The sequence below is a fragment of the Lithohypha guttulata genome (assembly GCF_036872675.1).
Source record: "Lithohypha guttulata strain CCFEE 5908 chromosome Unknown scaffold_3, whole genome shotgun sequence".
NCBI classification, from domain to species: Eukaryota; Fungi; Ascomycota; class Eurotiomycetes; order Chaetothyriales; family Trichomeriaceae; genus Lithohypha; species Lithohypha guttulata.
Genome location: NW_027042752.1, coordinates 3,167,916 through 3,194,297, shown reverse-complemented (window position 1 = coordinate 3,194,297; position 26,382 = coordinate 3,167,916). Strand labels below are relative to the sequence as shown.

General features: G+C 49.3%; 8 protein-coding genes across 8 annotated transcripts; 5 read left to right on the top strand and 3 right to left on the bottom strand.

Moving 5' to 3' along the window:
* Nucleotides 1-459: 459 nt before the first annotated feature.
* On the top strand, nucleotides 460-2,353 carry RDS2 (Transcription factor; the record flags this gene model as incomplete). The annotated part of the gene is made up of 6 exons (XM_064899300.1): nucleotides 460-627; nucleotides 689-711; nucleotides 963-1,192; nucleotides 1,245-2,005; nucleotides 2,054-2,250; nucleotides 2,302-2,353. The coding sequence occupies 6 exons, from the start codon at nucleotides 460-462 to the stop codon at nucleotides 2,351-2,353; spliced, it is 1,431 nt and encodes a 476-aa protein (XP_064755257.1).
* Nucleotides 2,354-3,286: 933 nt separating this feature from the next.
* Nucleotides 3,287-6,434, top strand: LTR64_004956 (uncharacterized protein; the record flags this gene model as incomplete). The annotated part of the gene is made up of 3 exons (XM_064899299.1): nucleotides 3,287-3,317; nucleotides 3,363-4,106; nucleotides 4,153-6,434. 3 exons carry the CDS (start codon nucleotides 3,287-3,289, stop codon nucleotides 6,432-6,434), a joined length of 3,057 nt encoding a protein of 1,018 aa, XP_064755256.1.
* A 1,553-nt stretch (nucleotides 6,435-7,987) lies between these two features.
* Nucleotides 7,988-9,577, bottom strand: LTR64_004955 (uncharacterized protein; the record flags this gene model as incomplete). Its single annotated transcript, XM_064899298.1, has 1 exon — nucleotides 7,988-9,577. One exon carries the CDS (start codon nucleotides 9,575-9,577, stop codon nucleotides 7,988-7,990), a length of 1,590 nt encoding a protein of 529 aa, XP_064755255.1.
* Nucleotides 9,578-10,098: 521 nt separating this feature from the next.
* LTR64_004954 (uncharacterized protein) lies at nucleotides 10,099-11,634 on the top strand (the record flags this gene model as incomplete). The annotated part of the gene is made up of 1 exon (XM_064899297.1): nucleotides 10,099-11,634. The coding sequence occupies one exon, from the start codon at nucleotides 10,099-10,101 to the stop codon at nucleotides 11,632-11,634; it is 1,536 nt and encodes a 511-aa protein (XP_064755254.1).
* A 224-nt stretch (nucleotides 11,635-11,858) lies between these two features.
* LTR64_004953 (uncharacterized protein) lies at nucleotides 11,859-15,972 on the bottom strand (the record flags this gene model as incomplete). Its single annotated transcript, XM_064899296.1, has 3 exons — nucleotides 11,859-13,393; nucleotides 13,451-13,870; nucleotides 13,917-15,972. The coding sequence occupies 3 exons, from the start codon at nucleotides 15,970-15,972 to the stop codon at nucleotides 11,859-11,861; spliced, it is 4,011 nt and encodes a 1,336-aa protein (XP_064755253.1).
* A 1,932-nt stretch (nucleotides 15,973-17,904) lies between these two features.
* Nucleotides 17,905-18,813, bottom strand: URA3 (orotidine 5'-phosphate decarboxylase; the record flags this gene model as incomplete). Its single annotated transcript, XM_064899295.1, has 2 exons — nucleotides 17,905-18,518; nucleotides 18,657-18,813. 2 exons carry the CDS (start codon nucleotides 18,811-18,813, stop codon nucleotides 17,905-17,907), a joined length of 771 nt encoding a protein of 256 aa, XP_064755252.1.
* Nucleotides 18,814-19,853: 1,040 nt separating this feature from the next.
* Nucleotides 19,854-22,175, top strand: VAC7 (Vacuolar inheritance and morphology protein; the record flags this gene model as incomplete). The annotated part of the gene is made up of 1 exon (XM_064899294.1): nucleotides 19,854-22,175. One exon carries the CDS (start codon nucleotides 19,854-19,856, stop codon nucleotides 22,173-22,175), a length of 2,322 nt encoding a protein of 773 aa, XP_064755251.1.
* Nucleotides 22,176-23,656: 1,481 nt separating this feature from the next.
* LTR64_004950 (uncharacterized protein) lies at nucleotides 23,657-25,453 on the top strand (the record flags this gene model as incomplete). Its single annotated transcript, XM_064899293.1, has 4 exons — nucleotides 23,657-24,055; nucleotides 24,101-24,470; nucleotides 24,561-24,752; nucleotides 24,798-25,453. 4 exons carry the CDS (start codon nucleotides 23,657-23,659, stop codon nucleotides 25,451-25,453), a joined length of 1,617 nt encoding a protein of 538 aa, XP_064755250.1.
* Nucleotides 25,454-26,382: the final 929 nt, after the last annotated feature.

Below are 26,382 nucleotides of genomic sequence, written 5' to 3'. Positions count from 1 at the left end.
GATTTATTGTTGTCCGACACAACTTCAATCATGTTTGACACTGAATGCCGAAAATAATCAAGACTTTTTGTTGTTCCCAAACAATTGGCCAGAGATCGACGCGTCTGTATATTCAAGTTCCTTGCACCTTTAGCGGATCTGAAAATGCGACGCGGCACTTACAGGATGCCAGTGCTTGGAGCGGGGTGGGCGAGTACGGAGTAGAAAAAGCTCGGCAGGAGCCCTGAGCTAAGCAAGCCGAGACCTTCCCCAAGCCAGGCTCAGGGTTGTTCGTCAAGCTTCACTTCGATAAGCTGGCCTGTAATGCACTCACTGCCTCACGATTCGCTGTTGAAGTGAACACTGCCCTGCGCGCAATGCTCTTTCCAACTGGGTGTGGCAGCGAGCTAACGACCAGGATCTGTGAGGAGTCAAATCGAGTACTGGCGCATCACGTACATCTCTCGAATCGAGCCACCAATGCACGATCATCAAGATGAAGTCAACAGACAAAGCAGTGTGACCATCAAGACCCAGTCCATGCTTGCGGACATGCAAGGTGCTGGCTCGAATGAGGACCGATCTCCGGTCTCTGTCCAAATAGATCGACGGACCGCGAGCGAGGCGCATCCGAAGAAGAAGCGAAAGGTGAACCATGGTTAGGATGTATCACTATAACCAGCAGAGACCTCACTAACCCGGTGTTCAGCTTGTATCTATTGTCGACGCTCGGTGAGCCCAAACTCAATCCCTCCAAGACTCCTTTCGAGCCAATTACTGCGCTGTAACGAAGATCTTCTGAACTGACTAGAGCTTCTTGGGCTGCACAGCATATGACTTGTGATTCTGTACGACCTCCCTGATCTTTCTTTTCGAAGTGTCTTGACGACATCCTGCTGACTGACCGGAAACGCGTTGCAGGAGCGCCCATGTCAACGATGTATTAAAAGAAACATTGGGCATCTATGCCATGACGAACCCAGAGACACACCTCATAGGAAATCAAAAGGAGGCGATACAGACCCCACCAGTGCAGATGACCCAGTATCTCCGAAGCATGACTACGATGGCGAGCCGGAAATGGACAGTAGTGGCGAAGCTGCACTGGAAGGCAGCAGTATGGACCTGAGACCTTCCACAGCTGAAGATATGTCGATTTCAAATGCGGGCCCAACCAACCAGCCTATGCCTGTCGCTGAAGCTGTTCGACACGGTAGGGGAGAACTTGTCGTGAGGAGTTATAAATATTGCTAATGCTTGACTAGGCTCAAACTTCAACCTGGACGACCAGTATCAACCGCAACAGCAACACAGGCTCAATGACCTCTCTTCCTTCCATCCCAATTATATGTTCAATGCCAACGAGATTAACGACGAGTACAACCTGTTCAACGACTTTCTTAGCACGAGTTTATTTGACGAGACAGGCATGTTCTCCACGGAAGATATGTCGGCATTCAACGATCCGTCCTTCAGGAACTCTATGAACGTTTCTTTAACGGGGACCAATGGTGATCTAGTGGCCAGTGGGCATGGGCAGCCAAATCTGGCCATACAAGGACCACTCATATCTCGCCCAGCTTCTACCAAGCCAGTTTCCGACAAAGCCAGGGAGAAGTACTATATGACTGCAGCCGATCCCGCAGGTACTGATCCTCCGGAAGAACGGATGAACAAGCTCTTGAAAGCAAAATACGACGCAGGTTTATTAAAGCCTTTCAATTATGTCAGTGGTTATGCTAGGCTAAACAAGTATATGGAGAAGAACATGAAGCCAGCATCTCGGCATAAGATCTTGATGCAACTAGACCGGTTTCGGCCAAAATTTCGAGAGCGCATGCAGAGCTTGACCGATATCGAGCTTGTCCTGGTCGAGATGTGGTTTGAGCGAAGCCTGATGGAATACGATCGCGTCTTCGCCAGTATGGCAATACCGGCCTGCTGCTGGAGAAGAACAGGAGAAATCTTCCGTGCTAACAGAGAAATGGCTGAGCTTATAAATGTGCCTATTGAATCCCTTCGTGACGTGAGTACAGCTAGCTTTTACTGAACTAATGACTAATATCGAAATCAGGGTAAACTGGCAATTCACGATTTCATTGTCGAGGACCAGCTTGTCAGCTACTGGGAGAAATTTTGTGCCATCTGCTTTGACCAGCAACAGAAAGCCATGCTGACCAGCTGTACACTACGCAGTCTAAAGGCTGGCGCTGATCACAACGATATTCAATGCTGTTTCTCTTTTACCATCAAGCGGGACAACCACAATATGTAAGTCAAGGACCTTCAGATGGCAAGCCGGGCACGAGCTGACTTTTATAGTCCTTCTCTGATTGTGGGCAATTTCTTGCCCGTAAATCCTCCGAAATCATAGCTGCAATGCACATATATGAACGAGCATTGTAAAGATCGTCGACCTCAGCAAACAGGTATCTGACTTGCGCAGGACCAGTTTTTTTCTTTCCTTTTTGCAAGCAGCAGGCGAAGCACTACACGTGCCATGTGCTCTGGAGAAAGACGTTGTAGATGCACTTATTGGTGGACGATGCTTGAAATAGAGCCCGATCAGGCATTGATGCATTACCCTGCCCACGAGACCACGGGTATGCTTGCAACGCACGACCCAGCATCTCGGTATCCAGTGGCAGAAATGGGCAGTCTGCTACTGCAGATGCCGCTTTGAGACGCCCCACACGATATTGAAAGCTACTCTTCGACTCCGGGACATTGATGCTTTTTCCCAGTCCCCTTTTTATCTCGTGGCCAAAATGTGGGATCACATATTGTCCTGCTCCTTGTCTTGCCATTAGTTGTTGCAATTCTTGATGCAGATACACTCGTGGTGATCACGATGATGATCTGCCGCGGCACGACGCACCTCTATCTCCTGGGCATGGTAACACAACCGCTAAGCTCATGCAGTTTCAATCTGCCTTTTTTCTGCGTTTCTGTTCTCGAATGTTCAATTTGGAATTTGCTCAAACAGAGGATGAAGTCTTCCTACCGCGTCGATATATGGGCTGATGCAGTGTTGAAACAGTATCGACGTACTCATATTGAGCGACGACGTGGCAAAATAATCCGGAAATATGGGATGTTGACCAAAGTGTGCGCTTAGTCATTTCAATGGCTGACTCTGAGGTCTATGTTCAGCTCGAAAGGCAGGTACGTTTGAGCGCGCCTGCATTTCATTGATGTTGGGTGCGTGCGTGCGACAACCAAGACGTGCTTGTTTCGCATCAGCACGGTACTTTCTACTACGCGGCTCAACATCACGAGCGAGACTGCTTCACGATTAAGACCAATTATGCATAGTGATCTGGTGTCCAAAATCATTGGTACGCGCGACCAGAGTATTGTCTGATCGACTAACCTTCTCTTAGACTTCTCTTCTCATCTGCAAACAAGTCTACAGCAGTCTCAGGGGCTCCTGCCATACTTATGCTCAGATGTCTTGCCCCACGTAGCTTCCCTTCCACTTCCATCCACGAAATTTACGAAGAGCCAGAAGACGACCCTCAAGACTAATGCAGTAGCAATATGGAATTGCTGCAATATAATCTTCACAAAAGAAGAGCCTGCTACGCTGTCAGGAATTGCAAGATTGCGGGGATTTGCTTGTCTCCTGCTCATTAGCATCGGCACACAGAACAACAAGAAGTGTATAGCGAAACTATTTGAGAATGCTCTCGTTGCGGCCAGAGATTGCCTCCACACGGACAACATTGGTCTGGCGGAAAAGCTGCTCGAGCACGTAAGTGGTATGCAGACAGCTTTGCATACAGACGATGAGGCAGAAAAGCAGCAGCTTCGTGCTGGCAAAGTTGAGTACGTATCTCTGCGAGTCTTGCTTCACTGGAGACACAACCGTTACGACCTTGCCAACCATGCATTGATCGAGATCATTCCCGATGTTCTGCAATGCACAGACGAGGCTACTGTTGAAAAAGTTGCGGATCTCTGCTACGAAATCGGCAACGACTTTCTTTGTAAGGAGAAGCATGATGCTTACCACGCCGACTACGCAATGGTGTGGCTAGAATGGGCTCTCGACATCGTTGAAAAAGGGATGCATGCAGCTTACTTTCGTGGCTCAGATCTTCGCCTAAATGTATTGCATCGCTATGGTATGTGCACAGCTTGTTACGGTGACATGTTGCTGATCAGGTTTAGTACAAGCATTAAATGGTCGGTATGCCACCAACAACAACATCAAAGACAACGATAGAGCGCTTGAGATCGTCGAGCGACTTCGTGACGAATATGGGTTGAAGTTGTCGATCCTCGTACTCGATCTGGAAACAAGGTTCAGCCGCAACGATTGTGATCCAGACTGTGTTGTTCAAAGCATCGAGGACATCATCAAAACGGTGTACTTGATCGAGTCAAACCATCGACTCATACTATATTATATCCAGAAGCTCAGCGAGTTGCAACATGCCAAGGCAATGCTGTGCTTGAAGCACTACGTGTCACATCGTCTCGTACCAGAGAAGCACATCGAATGGGCCGAAAGGGCGATAGTCAGCTATACGGGGCTTTTCGTCCAATGTAGCGAGCGCAATAGCTCAAAGGCCCTCCATTTGCTTGAACAAGATATGGACTTCTTCTGTGATACTCTTGCGCATACTCTGAGTCCCAGTGCCGCCCGAGCAGCTCACGTCCTCATTTGGCGGATGATACGTCAGACTGACGATAACGGATCAATGTCCATATGTTTGCTCTGGTGTCGGCTAGGACTTCACAGACTATTTGAATTGGCTGGAGAAAGTGCATGTGGAAAGCTCGAAAGACAGATCGTTAGTTACCACTTGCTAGTCTCAAACCACAGTGCTGCACGACAGATCCTCGATCAAATGTCGTTCGGCCAGAGAAGCAACAAGCATAGCAGACTCTTGATGTTCTGCCTTGCTATGGCATCGGGCAACGACGCCGAAGCACAGTCTTGTCTTAACACTATTGTCAATAGCCAAGGCGAGCATGATGAGTTACTCTTTGCGTGTGTGGGTGAGACAATCAAGTATGGAAGAAAACTTGACTCTGTGAGGTTATTACAACGTATTCTGGACAAGCATATGAAGTCGGCTGTACCAAGCGTTGATGTTGGGGCTTTACTCGAGTACACAGCCAGTATACTGATCGATATTGCGGCACAGCCCACACCACCCGAGCGAGTGGCCGACGAGGTCCTGACCAGACTCTGCTGTACATTCAAAAACGTTGCTAAATTACGGGAGAGACAGTCACAACACAGTAACCGTCCAGAAGGCTCGGGCGAGATGAACTGGTCATATTTCCAGCGCCAGAGTTTTGACCTAGCAAGGAAGCACGCGAATACATGGCCAGGACGGTATGTGATCGATCTATTGGATTACACAGTCAAGCTGTGCTCACCTGATATTGATGCATTACCCGGTGCGGCTGTGTTCGACAGTCATCGCAAGCAAAGGAGGGATGCTATCTTCATGCAAGCAGTGCTTTACGCATCAGAGGCAAGACATGTGACGACTCAATATACAATCGAAGACCTTCCTCAGACGTCCTTCGACAACCGCGGCAAGCCAAAGACGAGCGAATGTCAGATTACACTATATCAGCATGTATTCAACAGATTCTGCACCCTAAAAGAACAATATCAGTCGTCGAGCTTGTCCAAAATTGAGGACAAGAACCATTTTCTGTCCCAGCTACACGTGCTGATACCCTTGGCATTCGAAGCACTTCTATTCATGACCGCAACTGCCTATCTTTCGGACGACGCTGTCTTCGACGAGATTAGCATTGAACAGTTTCTATCAGGTTGCGGTGAGCTCCAGCCACCAATTGCAACTTACGCTCTTCTGGCTGATATCCTGCTGACATTTGCAAGTGGTGAGGGCAAGTCTGTTACTCAGCTCAATGGCTTGCAGGTACCTTCTCTAGCAGCTGCCAAATTGCTTGGTAATATAATCCAGGCACTGCGTAAAGTTAACCTTTATGACCTCGAACAAGCCTCAAGGTGGGTTCGCTGCGTGGCACAATTGATATTTGACGACATTGAACAAACAATGAAGAAGCACGATTCGAGAGAGAGATTGAAATGTGATCGAAGCCTCACGACGCTTGCTTCGGTGATCGAGCAGGCCCAGGAATTAGCAACATTACATGAACACAGCCGTGGTACAAACGAACCTGATGCCATGTCCAGCAAGAAACGCAAGAGGTCAAGTGATAACACCTCTGGTTACCCGCCAGAAGAGCTACAATGGCTGGTTTCAGAGGTTTTCAACATGGCCGTCGACCTGCATGCTTTGGGACAACAACACCTTGTCAGACATTGGGCGAGTCAGGCTGTGAATATAGCGACAGTATTGTCCAAAGATTACACCGACACAGCAGCGGGTGGTTTGATTGAACTGCTCCGACAGAATATCAAAGGATTGAAATGGGATGTAGACTATCAGCTTCACATTTGATGGACATGTAAGGTTGTGTCTCAGACAGAATCCATCTCGCTCAAGGGGCTATTGTGTAACGATATCGAAACCCAGACCTCAAACTGTTTGTCTTGCAAAGGGGAAGGTGCCTGCCTAGAAGTCCTGAAAGCCGATTGCACCCCGCCTGCGTCATTTCCTGTACTGGTAAATATTCCGTAACCTTTGCCTGATCATCACTCTTGCACGTTGACTTCACAAATGGCATTATCGCATTAGCAAGCAAGCGCATCGTTTCTATTCTTCTGTGCCGCACACTCTTGAAGATTCTCTACCGATCCACCCTGCACCGAAGACCTTCTAAGGCCCATAAATCATCAATTCAAGGCTCTCTGTACAGCACTCACCAACACTGTCAAGATGCTCATCAAGCAAGTCACCTCATACTCATTCGCTACTCTATTACCTGTCCTATCACCTGCCCGATGTATAAAACTTGACTAACATGATCCTCTCACAGAGTCCGTACCCTGACCGGCAAGGAGATCGAGCTAGACATCGAGAGCGACTACAAAGTCAGCAGGATAAAGGAACGGGTCGAAGAGAAAGAGGGTATCCCACCGGTGCAGCAACGGCTGATTTATGGTGGAAAGCAGATGTGAGTCAACATTACTACGCAGTAGAGCGAGCGACAGGCACGGATACTTGAGAGAAGATTCAAGGGTGTCCGTGCCCGAAAGAGTTTGGTTTGAGGATTACAAGAGTTGCATAGAAGCAGCATAATACGTACCAGAAATACAGATGCTAACTCGTCCTTCCTCTCTAGGTCCGACGACAAAACAGCAGCAGAATACGGCCTCGAAGGCGGCAACACACTACATCTGGTCCTGGCCTTAAGAGGAGGGAGGTAGTTACTCACAGAGTGGACTGATGTGAATCGATGGGTGCCACCAAGACCAGCCGAGAGAAGTGCAAAGTCTTTCAAGAGAACGATAGTGTCAGAAATGTCAACTTGACAAACGGGGAGTCCAAAGGCAAGAGATAGACATGCAGGAAGTTATCGACATCATCAGAGAAGAACCTACATGGAGAGACAAATGGCGATTGGAATCTTGACGTTTCGAAGGACAGTGAGGATTGCGATGGTGACTGAGATATCAGATCCTTCAAATTCAAGATCGGGTTCAGTCAGTCCAGGTACTGGAAGCGATTCCTACATGAGCAATATGGAGGAAAAGGACTCCGAAAGCAGCCAAATGGTGTTATTGAGGGAAAAAGTTCGAGATCTCTCTACCACAGATACACGGTCTTGAGCTCTGAAGACATTCCACACCACAAATCTCTTTCACATTATTGGTAATCGTAAACCGTGAACTGACTGACGTGCTCCATACCTGCACCTTCTTTTCATACCATCCTGCTATCTCCTATGCAGTTATGCTCATGTAGTCTATCCTGATATGCAAATCCATATAGTCCGTAGCCCTAACACCTGGAAATTCATTCGCTTGCTAAACTTTATATCACACCCTAAATCCCATAATATCTTGTATCCTCCTTGATGTCGTATTCTTGAGCTAACCCTAGTCCATCATTTACCTCTTCTTATTCGACCTCATCAATGTAGCTAGCGGATCAGCCGCCTTCCGCTTCTTCAGCGCTGGTTGCTGCGCAGTTGCAATATTCGCCGGCCTGCCATTGACAGCGACTAGATCAGGTGCGTGGAATTGAGGTGTGCTTTGTTTCAATGCTTGCGCTTGCGCTTGAGCCGTGCTGTTTAGCTTTGTCCGGCTAGGTGGAATGGGGCTCGTGCTTAACACTGCATCGACAGGTCTCCTGGCCGGTTGTTGGAAATTGGCTGGTCTTCTTTGAGGAATTGGTGCAGGGCTTGCTGTTGCAGCACGGCCAGGCGAACGAGCGTTCTGTAAAGCTTGTTTTCTTGCTGGTGAGAGGCCGTTGATGGGACGTGGTGGCTGCTTTGGTTTCAGATGCTGTGGTGAGGCGGATCTAGCTCTGTTTGTGGTTGATCCGAAGAGGTCTTCGTCGCTTGGGTTGGCATCTGAACTATATTGTTGGTGTTGTTGCTGTTCGAGGTCTTCGAAGAGATCATCATTAGCGGCTGGAGAATCCTCATCATCAGATTCTAGGAAGTCCATGGTTAGTCGCTCAAAGTCTTGCTTGCTTGTTGGAATGCTGGAGGTTGGTTGTGGTAGCTTTGTACCATTCTTCAGGGCTCGCAGTCGTGCTTCTCTGTCTTTGATGAGATCGTACGAATCACCGTTAGGGGCATGAACTGCAGCGTTTGGTTTGAGCTTCGTATTAGGTGCGTGCATGGGTTGGCTCGGAACTGACGCAATTCCTGTTTTTATGATCGTTGTCCTGAGTGGTCTGATGAGGCCTTGTGCTTCGTCCTTGCGCTTCCGTTGTTCAAGTTGTTCTTTCCATACTCGTTCCTCCTCGGCTTGTTCCTTCTCCTTCTGCTTCTGCTCTTTGATGTGCTCTACGAGATGCGCTGGTGCTGCGGCCACTCCATGACCAACGCTTGGTTTCAGTAGGTGTGTAGGTGTTCGTAATTTGGCGGTTCTCCTTGAACCAGCGCCTTTCTCAAATCTCTCGAAGAAGCCCGGCCCAGATGCCGCTTTCCCTGTTGCTTTTCCGCCAGATCTGTAGAGACTATTATTGAAGTCGAATTTCGCCGTAGCAACCCTATTCCTTCCTGTGCTGACCAACTTGCGGTCAATAACTGGGGCAGTTTTCAGCTCCCGTTCATGAGTGAAGCCTCGCAGAGTTGCAGCCAATGCCACGTCACGTTTTGCTTGTTCCTTCTCGGCCATCTTCTTCAGCTTGTAATAGATTTTGTGCCATCGGTCTGCCTTTTCCAAAGGAAACATGACTGTCTGCCACTCTTCAGGTAGTTGAGCCTCCAGAAACTTGGGAGGGACATCGCGCTTTATCAGGTGCACCCATGCTTCTCTTGTATGTCCTTGGATCTGTGGAGACTTCTGCTCGAGGTTATAGAGTTGATCTGGTTTGTCAATTTTGATGAAGAGGCTTTTAACCAATTCAGGAGGGCAATCGCCCAGGCTGACTAGATGTCGTAAATGGCGAGATAATGTCCGTTTGGCCATTGCCTTGAGGGAATCAGCGCCCTTCCTGGCTGTATGGAAGTGCGGAGTCTTCTGCATGACTGATGACTTCAACCTCTACCAACTGTGTTGTAAGTACCGGCTGTGATTCCTCGAGATTTCGAACCAGACGCAGTGTTTATGCTGGTTGAGGCTGGTGATATTCGTTCCGTTTACGTGAGCGGGGTGGATGAGTGACACAGGCTATAGATGGTATATCTTTTATGGCTGAGCATGAAACAGGCAACTGCCTACCACGAACAATATACGCACATTTGTTTGCTCTCATCGTGTTCTGCGAGCCTGCAACGATGTGCACCTTCTGAAATCCGAGACCAGAAGTTCGAAACAAAGGAATTCGGTGCTGTCATTCGAGCAGGCATCTAGGGTCGATTTGAGCTTAGCTTGTACGATAAGCACGAGCCAGCTGAATTGAGTTTGCTTTACGGGCGGTTCCAGCTTCTAGCTGTCCAATAGTTGTTCATATTCTTCCTAGAGCTTCAGCATAGCAGCGCCTGGAAACGAATCACAGAACGAGCTTACAGGGGTAGTGCTGATATCAACCTAGCCAAACTTTAAAGATGGTAGTCGAAACGCAAAAGAGGTCGAGAGTTGCAGACACGACTTCGGAAGGAGCGATCAACGCTGCGTCCGTAGATCAACTTAATGGTGCTCAACGGCCAGATCTCTTGCACATTCAAACAGACGACCTTCCCAATAGCGAGAGTCGCCGTCCCAGTAACGACCTTGACAATCTGCATTACTCGGCCTCAACTTCCAACTTGACCAATCCTCATCGTCTGTCCATAGCTGAGGTCACAGAAGACCTCAAGCCTATTCTACCAGCAGCCATCTCTTCCTCGACTCAAGCCACGATATCTAGAGTGAAAACATACGATAACATGTCCAAGTTTACAGTACTGTCGGATGGTGAAGAAGAAGACGGTCTGCATGCAAAGAGATTGCTCAACGTCGAGGAGAAATCTTTCAAAAGAATTCAGAAGCGACTACTAACGCCGACCAATGTGATACAGAGTTACCTGAGAAGGCGGCCGGTTGATTCAAGTGCGCCTGCGCCTAATGCCTCGGCTTCAGCTGAAGTCGTTTCAGAGCCTGAAGAGGGTGATGAGGGCGAGGAAACAGCAATTGCAGACGTCCCAAAAACGGAAGAGGAAATCAACGCCTACCTAAAGAACCTGGAAACCTTCACACACTCGACCCTACACGACTTCTCCTCTCTCACAACCAGTCTCGCCAGGCTGCAGTTCCTCCTCACAAGCAATGCACGCGAACGCGAACGTTATGCGACACAGTCCGAGGAAATCACACACCAGCATACCACTATTCGTGGTGAGACTGCCCAGCTGAGGTCACGCCTCTCAGAAGCCCGCCAGCAGCTAGAAGTCCGCAAAGGGTGGGACAAGCACGCTGAGAAGGTCCTCTGGGTCGATGGTAAAGTTGGTGGTGAAAAGGCAAAGACAAGAGAAGAACTTACCAGAGAAAGTGACAAGCTCAGGGCCGAGATTGAAGAGCTCGAACGAGAAGGCGAGGACATGCAGCAGCAATGGTTGGATCGCAGACATGCACTCGCCAATGTTATCGGTGAATCTCGAAGGCTGAGACGTGTGGTTCGTGGTGAGCCGGAGCAGGTCGAGGATGCAAGGTCAGAACGAGACCACGAAGGCGAGGATGGTGATCAGCAACAACGTCGCGAAGAAGACGATGCACATACTAATATGCTGGAGCGGCCCGAAGGTCATGAAGGCGGGTCAAGTAATGTTGGCACACCCAGACCGCTCGACGAAGGAGTCTCAACACCTGCACACATACCAATTGACAGCAGCGGTATGACTCCTCGATCAACCACAGAAGCAGGAGCAGGAGATGAAGTTGGCGTGGCAGATGCGAACACACCGATACCTGAACCTACCATCACTGAGAACGTCCTTAAACAAGAAGCAGCTAATACACCCGAAGATGCCGACATGGCTGATGCTTCTTTCGTGCAGCAAGAACAGCAAGGCACACCCAGAGTCGTCGTCCCTCAAGTCACAGTCGATGAAGCTGAGAAGGACGAAATGGAGGAAGGTGAAGATCACGAAATGAAGGCGAGCTGAACATTTCATAGTCGTCGATTCGCAAGTGCAACGAATCTCTTGCCATTCTTTGTGAAAAAAAAAAACTTTATGAACCTGCATCGCTCTATTCAAATGTGTTAAAAATCGTATCATCGTCATATCGTCTCATAATTCATGAATCATGCTCACTCTTATAGTCCCACTATTCGTCGTACATCATGCTGCATCATCAACATCACCAAACCATCCCCAAACCTCACCCCTTACTCTCGCCGCCTTTTCGATGAACCACCACCACTCCCAACACCACTACCACTCCCACTCCCCTTAAACAACCCACCCAAAATCTTATCCAACCCCTGCGCAATCAACTCCTCCTCCGGACTCCTAGTCCCCAAATCATAACTTCCTGGCTTCCTCTTACCCCTCTCGTCAAAGCGTTCCGGCAGATCAACTGTCGCATCACTATCCGGGCTGTTATCTCGTGTACTACGGCGTTTTTGTTTCGATGATGAGCCACTACTGCCACTACCAGACATTGTGTTTGAGCGCTTGTTGGGGTCGGTCGTGTCACGGTCTGGTGGGGATTGTGGTCTGCGTTCACGGCGGGAGGAGTGGCGGACGCCTCTGTCACCGCCGCCGCCGCCGCCGGTGTCTCGAGAGCGGTCGCGGTCGTTGTGCGTGCGACGCCGGTGGTCTTCGAAGGGGGTGTCGTCTGAAAAGTCATCGCCTGCGTCGTAGCCTCGGCCATTTATGTCTCGGGTGCGTCTGTTTCCGTTGCTTGTGGTGAATGATTGGAGAGGGTCTCTGTCGTGACGTCTTGGTCGCGTGGTGTCAGGATTGTTTTCGGAATCTGCGTATGGTCGATCTCTGGACGAGGATGCTGGAGGAACAACGGGGGCATCGGAGAATTCGACCTGGGGTGCGAATGAGACGGACTTCTTGGGTTCTGGTGTGGCGGTTCGTGACGTTGTTGCTGTACCTGGAGCTGTGGTGTTGGTAACGCTTCGTGGTTGTGACTGACTTCTCGACCGTGTTCTGCGCTCTTGCCTGGGTTCTCGTGTTGAAGCTGTGTAGGTCTGCGGGATTGTAGTTTGTGCGATTGGCTCAGGTACGAAGAGGTTAGGCATGCTTGGCACACTCTGGCTCTGGTAAGGATTGTCAAAGTGCGCCTGTTGTGGTTGAGGTATAAGTATGTATTCGTCTGATGGAGGTCGGATATCTGGGCTGGGCATCGATATGAAAGGACTGACACCTCGATTAGTCTGTTGCATTTCTGGTTGTTTGTTTTGTGGTTGAGGCTTCGTTACGCGGTCGTGAGCTGTCATGTCTGGTTGCGCAGCAGCAGGATCTACAGCTCGTTGCTGAGAAGGTGGAGGCGCATTGTACGCAGCTTGTCGAAACGCCGTGACTCTTGGATCTTCGGGTAGTTGACGTTGTTGGCTAGGCAGCGGACTTGGTCTATCCGTTATGACTGGAATAGTTTCAGCTGGCACTGAGGCCAATGGCGATGGCTGGCGACGTGCAGTATCTTGAGGAACAAGAGGTGGAGTTGGCGTGTATGCCTTAGCTGCTCGAGATGCTGAGCGCTCGGGTAGTCTCTCCGCGGGACGAGGACCTGGGAAAGGAGTGCTGGAGTTATTAGGCTCGCCATATTTAGGCTGCTGATAAGGCTCGTTCACGCTTGCTGGATTCCCACTTGTTGGTTGTTGATTAGCAGACGTGCTGTTGAGTGGTCGTGGCATGGCAATATTAGGTCCGATGACGGGTGGAGTTGTGGCTATCTCCCTGTTCAAACCTATTGTAGGCTGATTAGCACAAAATGAATTAGTCCTGTCGGACTCTCGCAACACACCATTTGTGGTAAAGTGGTGCTGATCAGGGGGAGTCAAAGAGGACGTAGCACTCACATTTTCGTCTCCTCTCCCACGAGGCATGTACGGATTCTGCCCAGGCGCGTATGGGTCATAGTACCCTTGCTGTGCCTGTGGAGCGCCTGCTGGTGGAGGTGGAAAATCTTGTGGAGCATAGTTTGGTTGCGAGGTTGGTCTCGAAAATCCGCTTTGCGGCATGGCTCCTGGTGGTGGTGGGAATCCTGTTTGTGACGCATACGGATCGTTCATTCCCTGTGAGTAATTTCCGGCAGGATGAGTTGCATGCCAATTTGCATCTTCATAAGGGTCGCGACCAGGCGCATAAGGTGTATAAGAATTTTGGCGGGCTCGATCATCAGCCGTGGGAGTGTATGAACCTTCACGGGACCGATTGCGAGAACCTAGATCATCAGTATGTTGTCGAGTCACGAAAATTGTTTTACTCACGTCTTTTTCGTTCTTTCTTCTCTCTTCGCCTGTTTTCAAGCTCGGAGGCAGCCACACCTGCACCCACCGCTGCTGCAGCTGCCGCCGCGCCTCTGCTGCGGGAGCGTGATCGGCTCGAGCTGACACTTCGAGGACGTCCTGGTCTGAAACTATCATTCTGACTTGTTGCTGGAGGCGGAGCTGGAGCAGGCACGATATCACGATTTTGATTCTGGTAATAGTCCTGCTCAGGCTGCGGGCGACCATAGTAACCTTCACCAAAGTTGTTGCCGTAAAGTGGTTCAGTACCGTACTGTATCAGGTTAGGGTCACTATACGCACGTTGTGAGGGGCCGTCGTAGTAGGTCGAGTCAGTCCTGGGCCGACTCCTTGACCTATGTCGTGATCGCGAGCGTCGTGACTCGGAGTCAACTATCTCGGTAGCCTCTTCTTTAGCTTTCCGGTTCTCATAGAGACGAGCAAGAGCAGCAGCAGCAAGTCCTCCACCAACAACTTGGGCACCTTGTTTGAGTCGTTTAGGGCTCTCATTGCGGCCACGGCCTTGACTCTTGCTGCGTTGGTTCTCATACAAAGCCATAGCAGCGGCACCAAGGGCTCCAGCAGCGGCAGTACGCTGGTTGCGCTTCTTCGGATTGCGCTCATCATCGGCAGTAGGATCGTTCTCCAGCTCAGAGATTGCTGATGTACGGGACGATGCACGAGAACGGGATCTTGAACCACGACGACGGCTTCTTGATCTGCTTCCGCGATCAGGTGAGCCACCCTTCTTACTCCTGTTCGCGATGAGTGCACCAGCAGCGACAGCAGCAGCAGCCAAACCCAGGCCTCCAAGACTTTTCAGATTCGAGTGAGACTCAGATCTAGCCCTGCTTCCTTCCCGCGAGTCTTGTCTTCTACCACGACCTCTAGAATCTGAACGTGATCGACGCCTACTCTTGCTTCGATAGCGACGGATAGCTTCGGCTGCGGCAGCGCCGAGAGCGCCGGCACCTACATCTTTTGCCACACGACTAACACCATTAGATGTCTCTTTGCCTTCTTTTCGGTTGTGGTTTCGGATCAGCTCGGCAGCACCAACACCAGCCAAAGCACCAGCGGCTAGATCTCGACCACGATGCTCATCATCACTACTGCCATAGTCTTCGATTTTCTCCTTGCGAACGTAGACCATGCTGTCATCACTTTCGTAACCTCGATCTCGACCACGTCGACCAACCTGGGAGATCGAATCGTGTGGACTAATCGGACGTCGTAGTCTGCGGTCATCGCGATCGTCGGGCAAGCGTTCTCTAACCTTCTTCTCGTAGAAGTATTCTTCATCTCTGGCCTCGGATCGAGATCTGCGGCTGACAGAGTGCTGGTCGTCAATGTCTGATTTCTTCACGATTTGAAAGTCCTCTTCTCTTCGTGGGGAGCGTTCTCGTTCGTATCTTTCACGAATAATAATTGGCTCTTGTCGAATGATTATAGTCTGAGGCTGTTGCGGAGCTGGAGGATTGTAGTAATCTGTCGTGCGAATGTATCGTTGAACTTCTCGTTCGCGATCATCGAAAGAGGGCCGCTGAGGACTGACCACTTCATAATCGGAGAAGCGAGATTCTCGTCGATCGTCTGCGCGAGAAAGGACTACTGAGCGATCATCGTTGCGTGGAGGAGCACGATCAACATTGTCGCGTTCCACTGTGCGTCTGATGACTAGTTCACGATCTTGAACAGCCTCACCTGGAGGTCTCTCCCAGTACCTGTCTCTATCTCTGTCTCTTCGTTCAGGTGACTCTTCGCGGCGGATAGTGATTGTCTCCCTACTGCCTCGATACTCGGGCTCTCGAGCTAGGGTACGACTCGTATAGCGATCGTCGTCGCGGATGTCTATTTCGGTTCGTCGATCGTCATATCGTGTCGGAGCAGCACTGCGGTGACCGTCATCGTAGTGGGATCGCCTGTCGTAGTCGTCTTCTTTGACAATGTAGCGAGTAACTTTGGTACCGCCAGTTGTTCGTGCCGATGCAACACTTCTGCTGTCGTCGAAGCGACCGCTGTCCCGATACACAGACATTGTAGGTGAGGTGTGACGCAATGCGTAGCCCGACACGCGATGCGACGGTGCGCTCTTTGTGGTGAGTTACGAAGAGCCTGTTCGCATCCAGTGAAGCAACGTATGCACTCCTCTAGTGTTCGTGAATGTACAAGAACGCAGCCGGAGCAATGGTAAGTGGTTTGCTTATGGAAGAAGATCAAGGAAGAAAGGTGGTAGGCAGCAGGTCAATCCAGCACAGCAAGGCACATTTGAATGTAACGAAAGAGCATGCAAGGCACAGGCGACCTACACATGCCAGCAATTCAATTCTGACGGAGGGAATTGGGCACAAAGTTGCTGCGGGTCGGTGATGGAAGTCTGCAGCTCGCTGTAAAGTCCTTACGCATGAATCCTGGTAGATGACAAAAGGTCCCTCCTCAATTTGTCCTTGTCTACATCGCTACATCTTCGTTTTTTCTGACTTGTGCAACGACAATCTTCACTCAGCGGCGAGGTACCCAGAGTGTCCAGGCAGAATCGCTCATTGAGACTTCGGAGTCTCTCACTTTGCTATACTATCTGTCTCTCAACACCTAAAAGTGGGTGGCTGAAAAACGAGGCATGTGAGGTTCGTATGACGTAGTGTTGGCGCAAAACCTTCACCTAACTCGTGGACATTTCGCGTGTGTTACTCTCACCTTCGAAGCTATCGAACGGTGGTTTTATGTACTGTGCTGTTGCGACTGTAAATGCCGCGAGCTCTAACGAGATTTTAGAGTGCCTGCTCGACGAGCTGAAACAACAATATTTGCAAAGTGGTGAGGGCAGGGCGCGACGGACATATTTCTGATGGTTCTGTACAATGACGTCGCGTTGCAGAGTTGGAACTCACAAAGATTTGAGAAATCAAACATTAACATATTGATAGAGTGGAATAAACGAGTGCTGTTACTGCGAGCGTCGTTCTCATTTCTTTTCTTATCAGGGTCTAACAACCGTTGAAGATGAAACTAATAGTTTGTGTAGTCAAAAGGCAGTGTCTGCTCGAGCCTCGAGTCATGGTGGCCCTCTCTAAAAGCCTCGTTGTGGGAAGCAGGGTAACATACCAGATGGAAGACTTGAGTGAGGTACTCCAAGTTGTTGTGATAGCGAGGCTCGTAGCTAGCAGACGGGTTCAAGAGTGAAGTTGATTCAAACTCGAGTATAGTTTCAACCACGCAGCTGCTTCATTCCTTCCCTGTTATGCGACTCTTCCATCTTGCCTTCCATACAAATTGAGGATGCACCTTCCACAACTGCATAATTGTTTCATTTTTTAACCAACTCGACTTTTGTCTTCCAATCGATATCATGGTGCAATTGATAGCACATCACCATAATGTACTCTTTATTGTGACTTTAATGTTGCGTTACAGCGTCGTGTAGCGATCTTAGCAGGCGTTGTCGTAGTACTTTCGTACAGGTGAAGATCTTGGTTCGAGTCCAAGTGATATCGTGAAGCATACCTTTTTTCTTTTTTTTTTCTCCCTTCAACGACTCCTTGGTCTTCTTGCCCTCATTTCTGTTTGCACGGATCCGTGTGGTAGAAGACATCAGGACGTCGCTCGTACTTTGTCCGTATATATTGGTCGATTATTGACTGCGGCACTGACTTTCGCTGCTCATATCCGATACGCTGAGGCGTAGTAGGCTCAGGTATTTGATTCCAAGTCGAAACAGGAACGGTTGTGCTATCTCTTCCTTGAGGACAAGATCCATCTTCATGAACTTGTTGGTAAATGGTGACTATGGAAGGAAATCTAGCTTGTAAGCTTTGTGCATACACAGCAATATATCGTCCCCCTGCATCGTCTACAGCCATAACAACACATGGGTAACACCCACTCGGTTGTCCCGTGTCTCTTGACTAGCAGCTTCTACTCTCATGAATGTACTCCATTCATTCTCACTCTGCCACAGGTGTCATTCTGATCATTGAATCCTAGCTTGATACGCGTTCCAGCCTGCTTGTCTATACTCCTTGACAGCTGCAACAGGGTCAGCCGCAGCATATATTCCCCGTCCTGCAATAAGAAAGTCGGAACCTCCAGCCATAGCCGTCTCTGGGGTCTGATATTGCTGTCCTAGCGCATCTCCTTTGCTTGAAATGTTCACTCCAGTAGTGAAGACCACAAAATCTTCCTCTTCATTCTTCGACTCTCCCACATTAGATAGCTCTTTGGTAGAAACAAACCCTATGATTGTCTGAGGATACTGTCGCGCGATATCAACGGAGGCCTGAGTATATGTGCCGGTAGCGAGGGAGCCTTTCGATGTCATTTCTGCTAAGATGAGAACGCCTCGGTCTGGATGTCCAGCATCCTGTATGACTTGCTCGAGTGCCTGTACAATCCCAGGTCCTGGTAGGACCGTACAATTGACGATGTGGGCCCAATCGTGAATCTTGAGTACTCCTCCTTTGTACTGTTTCTGCACAGTGTTGCCAATATCGACAAACTTTCGGTCCTCAAAGATCAGGAAACCATGCTTTTGGGCAAGTTGAGTCAGGCCATCAACTGTCTGTTGGTTAAAGTCATCGACAATATCTATATGAGTTTTCAGTACCACGATGTATGGGCCAAGTCCTGCTCTCTGTCAGTCACCGGAAAGTCTTCTAGCAACGAAACCAGTAGCGAGGAAAGACACATCAAAGTGGCAGCTTATGCATCAGCGGTATGACTTACTGTCCGCTATCTCAAGCAGTTCTTTCGTCGTCGTAAGGTCAGCTGAAAGGACTACGTTGGACTGCTTTTTCTCAGCCAACGAGAACAACTGCTGGACCAAGGGATGCTTGTGTTGCTTCGCTCTAGCGGTGAAAGACAGTCTGTTACGAGAAGCCATGGCTGAGATGCGGTCAGGTCAGCAGGTTGACCAGGGATCGATTAGACAGCGACCTCTCTTGAATAGTCACTTCTTGGGCTGCAATTAGTGATTGAACGGCGGTGCTGGTCGAGAAATTTTATTCAGTCATCGTTAATCCAAATGAAACTTGCCGTTACTGGACTTGGACAACTATTCCGAAAAGGCCAGTATTTTTCAAGGGAGACTGACCTGTTCATACTGAACATCATTTTAATTTACTTCTTGCTCGATCCTATACGTACGCCAATGCGAATAGTAGTGATCCGAGTCTTAGTCCTTCTTCTGGGTGGTGTTCTAACCACTTGTGGCTGACTGTGTTCTAAAAATCACTGCTTGCCAGAAGATGGGACTGCGAAGTGCTTGAGATACGCAGTGAATGTCGGAAAAGCTCGAAGGGCAACTCGCACCGAAGCCCACAGTCACCCTCCCGGAAGGACTCGCCAATTCTCTTGCATCAACGTCGCCAACGGTGCATCAAGGGTAACTGAAAACCTTCCGCCCGGCTGGGAATGCGTGAAGCTGCGTGAAGTGTGGCTCGAGCTGTCACTAGGCTCGTTTTGGTGAGTCTGATTGGGGAAAAGATATAACCATGCTTGTCGGCCCTGAATTGGCGTCGCGCCATCTTTGCATGCGTGGCTCCTCAGCCATGACATCTTCACCAGTGCGTCGCTTCTTGACCGTTGGGCTGTCTATTTCCATTCTTGAATTCCTTCCTTCCGTTTCCTTGTTCCAGAGCCGATCGTTCATGTCTAGAACTACGCACGAGCTGCGCGTCTACATTCTGTTTTGTGGGTTGACAGAGTACCTGAGCAAACGAATTCGACCCTTCTCCCCTGCCACATATTGATGCCTAGTCTGTTGGGTACAGCTCTCATCGGTTATCATTTCCGCCATATCCTTGTCAACGTCGCCGAATAAGATGACTTGTGTAGCAATAAGCATATCCGAATATAAATGACGCAGTAATAGAACAGAGGTCCTTGCATAATTGGTGTCTGGACCGCACGGCGCATTGAGCAATGCCAGGCTCCACGACAGCAGAGGACCAGAGCGAGAACACCGCCGAAGGATCTTCTCATCGGAACAAACATGGCACTACACCTTCCCAGCAAGAAAGTTCCTCGAAGCCTACAAACACCGAGTCGGATCGTTCAGCGTCGACCACGAGCAACCAGACGGGTATGCCACTACAACGTGCTTTGTCTGCACCCAGACAGTCCGCTGCTAGCATAGATGGTGTAATCGAGGGTACAAGAGATCGATTGGCGAAGAATGGAACAAGCTCACCATCGTGGCCGACCTCACCACGTCTCAAGTCTCCTCCTCCTCCGAACACGAGTCGAAGTCATTCACGAAGGGATAGTTCGGAACAAGCACAGTCAAACACTGCAAAGAGATTAGCCCCAGTATCAGCGCCCGATCTAGCTGCTGCAATGCTTTTATCGGAAGGGTCAAAGGAGCAAATACAAGCACAAGGGCAAGCACAATCCACTGCGCAGGCTCGAGCACCGCCTCGTGGGACCACAGGTCAGACTTCCGCCTTAGAAACCGTAGTAGAAGGCAGCTTGCCCTCAACACCATCAGTCGATCCTAAGGCCGACCCTATGACCCAGTCTACTACATCTTCGATCTCAGCAAAGAATGAGTCGTCCGCCGCAAATTCGAGCACAAATCAAAGCGACTCCAACAAACATGCAAGTAACAAGACAGAAAACGATTCAAAGTCCCGAGCCGCCAGCACCTCGAAGCACGAAAGTGGCCTCGCGAAACGGTCATTCACTAGTCTAACTGGCAGCAAGAAACCTGTTGCAGAACCAGTCAGGACTTTGACGGTGGAGACAGAACCTGTTGTCACTTCAACCACAGGGTTAGGTGAAAGAAGAGGAGATGGAGGCAGCGTGAGGACCAAAACTAGTACTGAAACAATCCGTCCTAAAAAGGAGAAGAAAAGACCCGTCAGAAAGACTGGCACTCTACATGCTGGTACTCTTGCTTCCAAAGCAGATATCTTCGAGGCCAAGGTGGCCAGTGCTGTGGATGAGGCGGACACTGATGACTCGGAAGAGACTTTTGTATATGAATCGAACCCGCCTGACCCACGATCTTATCGCCACCATTCTCGCACCCCAAGTGCCACATCTCTTGCTAGCACCCATGATCTTAGAGGCGCCAAGCATGGTCTTAGGAGTGGGAGCACGGCTATTTCTGGAAAGAAGAGTATGAAATTTAGCAACAACACGCATAACAGGGAGCACGACGACGATCCGAGCAGGTCTGGTGTCAGGAATGCTAGTTCTACTCCCCGACCACACCACATTGGCAGGTACAACAGAAACCCACACCCCTCCGTCCTCACTGATGACTCGCCGTTCGGAGCCCAGAGTAAAAATCCAATTTCGCCACGCAACCTCACCGGTACGTTCAGATCCTCAAAGCCTGCAAGCCCTCGTGTCGCAGGTGGACGCATCACCAGTCCTCGGAAATATGCTGGTAGCGCCTATGACAATGGTGAAGACATTGCAGACGACGAAAGGGCCCCCTTGGTAGGAACTGTGCGGATCAGCCGCAACCGCCATAGTCGAAGGCCGAACAGTCGGGACTTCCGATCGATGGAAATGGGTGACGATCTCAATCCAAGTTGTTGGTCTAGATGTGGAGGATGGCTTCTGCTTATTGTACTGTTGATCTTTATTTGTACTGGTGTCGCTGCGTTTGCAATGGCTATCAGTAAACCGTTATACGACGTGGAGATACACCGTATCACGAACGTCCTGGCCTCGGAGCAAGAGCTCATGCTCGACCTCGATGTGAAAGCTGTCAACCCTAACCTTTTCGCGATCACTGTTACAGATTTGGATGTGAACCTCTTTGCCGAAAGTCCCTATGTCTCAACGAGCAAGGAATGGCACAAGCACCACACGAACCCAGGGTTACGAACGACCATTTCCGAACGCCGCAAAAGGGGTTGGTTTTGGCCAGATCCTCATCCCGACGATGGGGTCGATGAAGGCACGGATCCAGACGACCCGGAAGGCGTGCAAAAAATGCTTCTTGGCCGAGTATTTGAATTCGACTCTCCGTTGATGTTTGAGCCAGCGCCAGTACGACGCACATCTTCATCCTCGACTGGAGAGATTCGTCTGGCTAAGCCTGGCAACAAGACGGAAGTTGGCGGGTCGGAAAGGTGGGAAAGAGTTCTACTCCACGACTTCGATATCATTGTGCGAGGAGTAATCAAGTACCAGCTTCCTTTGAGCTCGAAGGTAAGAAGTGCCAAGATAGGTGGTCGCAAACTCGTTCACCCCGATGGAGAAGACAAGAAGGCCGGGATTCATAGCTGAGATCTGTCAGCAAGTGCTCGATATCGATATTTCACTTTCAGAAAGCGTGTGTTTTACTACCCGGGATCTATTTGGCATCAGAAAACCTGTGACTGGTTACGAATTTCTTATGTTTAGTGACACCATGTCACAATGATTGGATGATAAAAAGGTGCATACGCGCCACTACTATAGAAAGAGATACCCGAAGCCAGCAAGGCAAGGCAAGGAAAAGGTCCAAGTGAAGGAATTGCTACAGGACAGTCCCAGAGATTGGTTGGCGGCAAGGTATACGGAGATGTTACAGATTTCGACTTACGAGCTGCAGAAACTGCTGCCCTCGCTGGAGTCATCTCGTACATCAAAAAATGTATTAATCAAAGGGAAGCGACTCGAGAAAGACCCTTCGGTTCTGAATTACGAGGGAACAAGCCAATTATTGTCACGATACACTTCTAAGTAAGCAGAATTTAGCAAACTGTAGGAACAGATGGTCGTTATAGTACACTTGTGGCGGTGCTGCGGCTTGCTGCTTCATCTGCTACAAGTAGATGGGAGCAAAGCAAGATGAGTCTGCCCCTCGCAGATCTGCCTGATTAGACCAAACTTCTATGCTATCTTTACAGAACTTTGTACTGTTCCACAATATCTCCAACGACTTCGACAGTGCGATACCTGAAGCTCACATACTCGAGCTTTTCTGAAATTCGAGCTTTTAGCCACAGCGGACCAAGCTATAGAACGCCCTCCAACCCCGTACCAGGAACATTTCCGTAGTCGCGAATCGAGATTGGACAGTCTCGCAAGCCAAGTCGCCGGCTTTGCTCGCGTGTGCGTCGCTAGAGTGTTCAAGCAGCTAGGCATACTAATACTGACATCATCATTCTTGGAGTTAGTGTACGATTTGAGAAAAAATCGTTCTAGTTGTTTACTGTTGAAACTGACATGTTCATACTGTACATGTATTCTGTATTTTGTCTGTTCAAGTGCTTTGACGATCAGCGCTAGAAGTCGTTGAAACGGCTGATGGAGTCATGCATGGCCAATGCGTTCTTGCGTAGTCTATGCTATTTTTGAACGTAATGTGGCTCCGAGGGTCTTGTTGCATCGTAGTGGTTGTCATCGATTTCTAACGGTTGATGATTGATCCTCGAGTTTCCAAACCTTGGAAGCACCTGTTCCTGGTCAACACGTGCACCACGAACCCGAATCACTTTCGCTTAATGAGCTTCGACGAATCATTGGCGACGTATCGTACAGTACAAGTGTCATTTCATTTCGGATCCTTTTTCCTCACAAGCCATACCTTGAGTAGCAGCTGCGAAGACTTGAAGTCAACATGGCGTCGGCAGCCACTGCAGAAGAAAGTTTAGCTCATCTGCAAGTCAATTGTTGTTGTTCGTATCGCAATGTGTACTGTAAAACCAGGATATCACGTCTGGTGTTGATGCGACCTTCTTCGAAAGTCTTTCATCCACTCTTGCCGACTTATAACCAGACCCATGGACCCACGCCAACGTCTGATACGTGACTATTCCACGGATTCCGTGCTCACCTCACAGAGCAGGACGCAGGAACTGCCTATGCATGGCAACAGGTGGGCCAGTCCACAAAGTCCCCGAAGCAAGATCAGTCTCGAAAATCTACACGGCCAAGGAGGTTTAGAAGATGTGCGAAAGCCAGATCCCAACCTTACTGCAGTTGATGAGCAAGGTCAATACGAGCCTTCAATCAGCACATCATTAACACAGCCGACGTCCGTCAGCTCAAGCTCGCGACTCGCGGATTTCTTCAGTCCACAAGTTTTTGAGATAGTGCTTCACAATCCAACAACTGCTCATCGATTCAAGAAGTTTGCGCACTCGCGATTATGTGGTGAAAATATAGAATTTCTCGAAAAGGTCGGTCCTTCTACTGCATAGCAAGGCTTACAACTAACGAGCAAGATCAACGACTATCATCATGCTCTGAACCAAGTTACGAATACAGTCTTTGACATTCACCGCAACTTCATTTCTGCCAACGCTACGTCGCAAGTGAATCTTCCCGATGATGTCCTTGTGCAGATCAACAAGAACCTTAGGCAAGTCTTGTCAAAGACCATGCCCAGCTTGGAGTCGATGTTTCTCAGTGCACAGAACGACATACAGAGACTCGTGGCGTCTGATATATACCCTCGCTTCGTACGTCATCAGATGAGCTTGAGTGCGACCCAAGCGCTCGCTACCAACAACAACAAATATGCTGGAGTGGGAGATTGCTTTGTCCTTACGAATCCTAACAAAGCTGATAATCCAATTGTCTATGCTTCAGATGGTGAGCACTCCCTATCATGTATTTGGGCCAAATCCTCCTATTGCACTCGCACATCACTTCAATGTAGCATTCTAAGACTGACCTGTATAGGCTTCATCAAAGTTACTGGCTACAGCAGGAATGAGATAATACCTCGAAATTGCAGGTTTCTCCAGGGCAGACAGACCGATCGTGAATCAGTGGCACGAATAAAACAATCCTTAGACGAGCCAGCAGAATGTATAGAGCTTCTGCTGAACGAAAGGAAGAACGGTGAACCATTCTGGAATCTGCTTTACACTGGTAAGTCGTTAGTGTTCCTTAGTACCGTGTTTCTGACGCGCTCAGCACCCCTATACGATTCGACCGGCAAGCTTGCATTCTTCATCGGTGGTCAAATCAATGTATCCACAACCGTCCACAACACATCCGACGTCCTTCGAATCCTCTCATCTAATCCCGATGAAGAAGAACGTGAAATCCCACAAGTAGCTCGTCCAGAACCCCCACCAGCCCGACAAAGCTTCTTCGGCTCAATAAGAAAATCGTTCAAGCCTGTCCCAACCCGCCAACCCGGCATGGAAAACGGCCTCCTCGAAGACATGCAAGATAAACCCTTCCGCCTCCAAAAAGACGCCTTCTACACCGCCTACTCGAAATTCCTCATCGTCACCGTCGAATCCATGCTCATCTCATTCCACACCGCTGGTGTCGTTGAAATGCTCTATCCCGCCCGCGCCACCCACCAACACCACCAGATCGTCGGCCAGGATATCTTCAAGTTCCTCGATAAGCATACGTCTACGGGTCTATCGCGCGATTACAAGTCCAGGGTCAAGAGCGCTTTTAGGAATGGCGCGGCGTTGACGCTGGATTTGTCGCTGTGTACGAGGCGGATCATGGGCTTTGAAAAGTTTTTGACGCATTGGACGCCGTTGAAGAATGATGTTGGGACGACGACGTTTGTAGTGTTGACTTTTGGGAGTTTGCAGGATGCGAGATGATTGGATAAGTGATCAAACGAATGAGTTGCAAGAGTCGGGAAGAATATTGTAATGTGCGGTGTTGTTGATGGACGATATGTAGAAGGCAGGGCATTCAGTATGCAACTTTAGCGACGGGATTAATTTTGGATGGCTTTGGTACGGCCACTGAAGTAGAATATTCGTGATCTCTCTTCTTACAAGGCCGATATGATTATATACAGTTACAATTCTAAGTACGTGCTTCTGCCGTGTCTGAACTGTGCATGTGGTAGTCTACCTCGACCTGGTCGTAAGGTGTCGCACAGCCACTGCAAGGAAACGATAAACCTGGCTATTGAGCTTCACTGAGCATATTCCACTCGAACAATCTCTGCTTTTGACAAGCTCCGCTTGTTCGAGATACCTGATGTGCTAAACATATATAGCAGACTTGCTACAATCACTCAACTTCGGTATGATGCGAGCTCCAAATTGGCTAGCTCTCTCGAAATCTTTGGCACTCGCAAGTATAGCATGTAATCAGACGTTCTGATTTTAGTCGTCGAATTGGACAGGATGGCATACGACTTCGTCCACCATGTATGACTGGCTTTTGAATAACTGTCATGACAGTCGCTGAATTGCCGTAGTCAAGTTTCGCATAAAAGGTCGAGACGTGTCTATCCGGCAAGAACCACTCCCGAGAGAGACTAGAACTCTGTGTTGCTGCATCACTTCCTTCAGTGCTGTCGAGCGGGACCAACCACTCGGGTTGCCAATCTGCTGCACATCTTTCAGAACAAGATCTTGATGAGGGGAGCTTCGACAAGACTCGATACATCACAATGCATCTGCATGCTGATGGAACGAGCCCTAGACTGCTGCGAGGTCACGAGATGCTTGTGCTCGTGTATCGAAGTCATGTTATTCGCTCAGAAGTTTTTGTCCTCGATTCTCGTATTCGAATT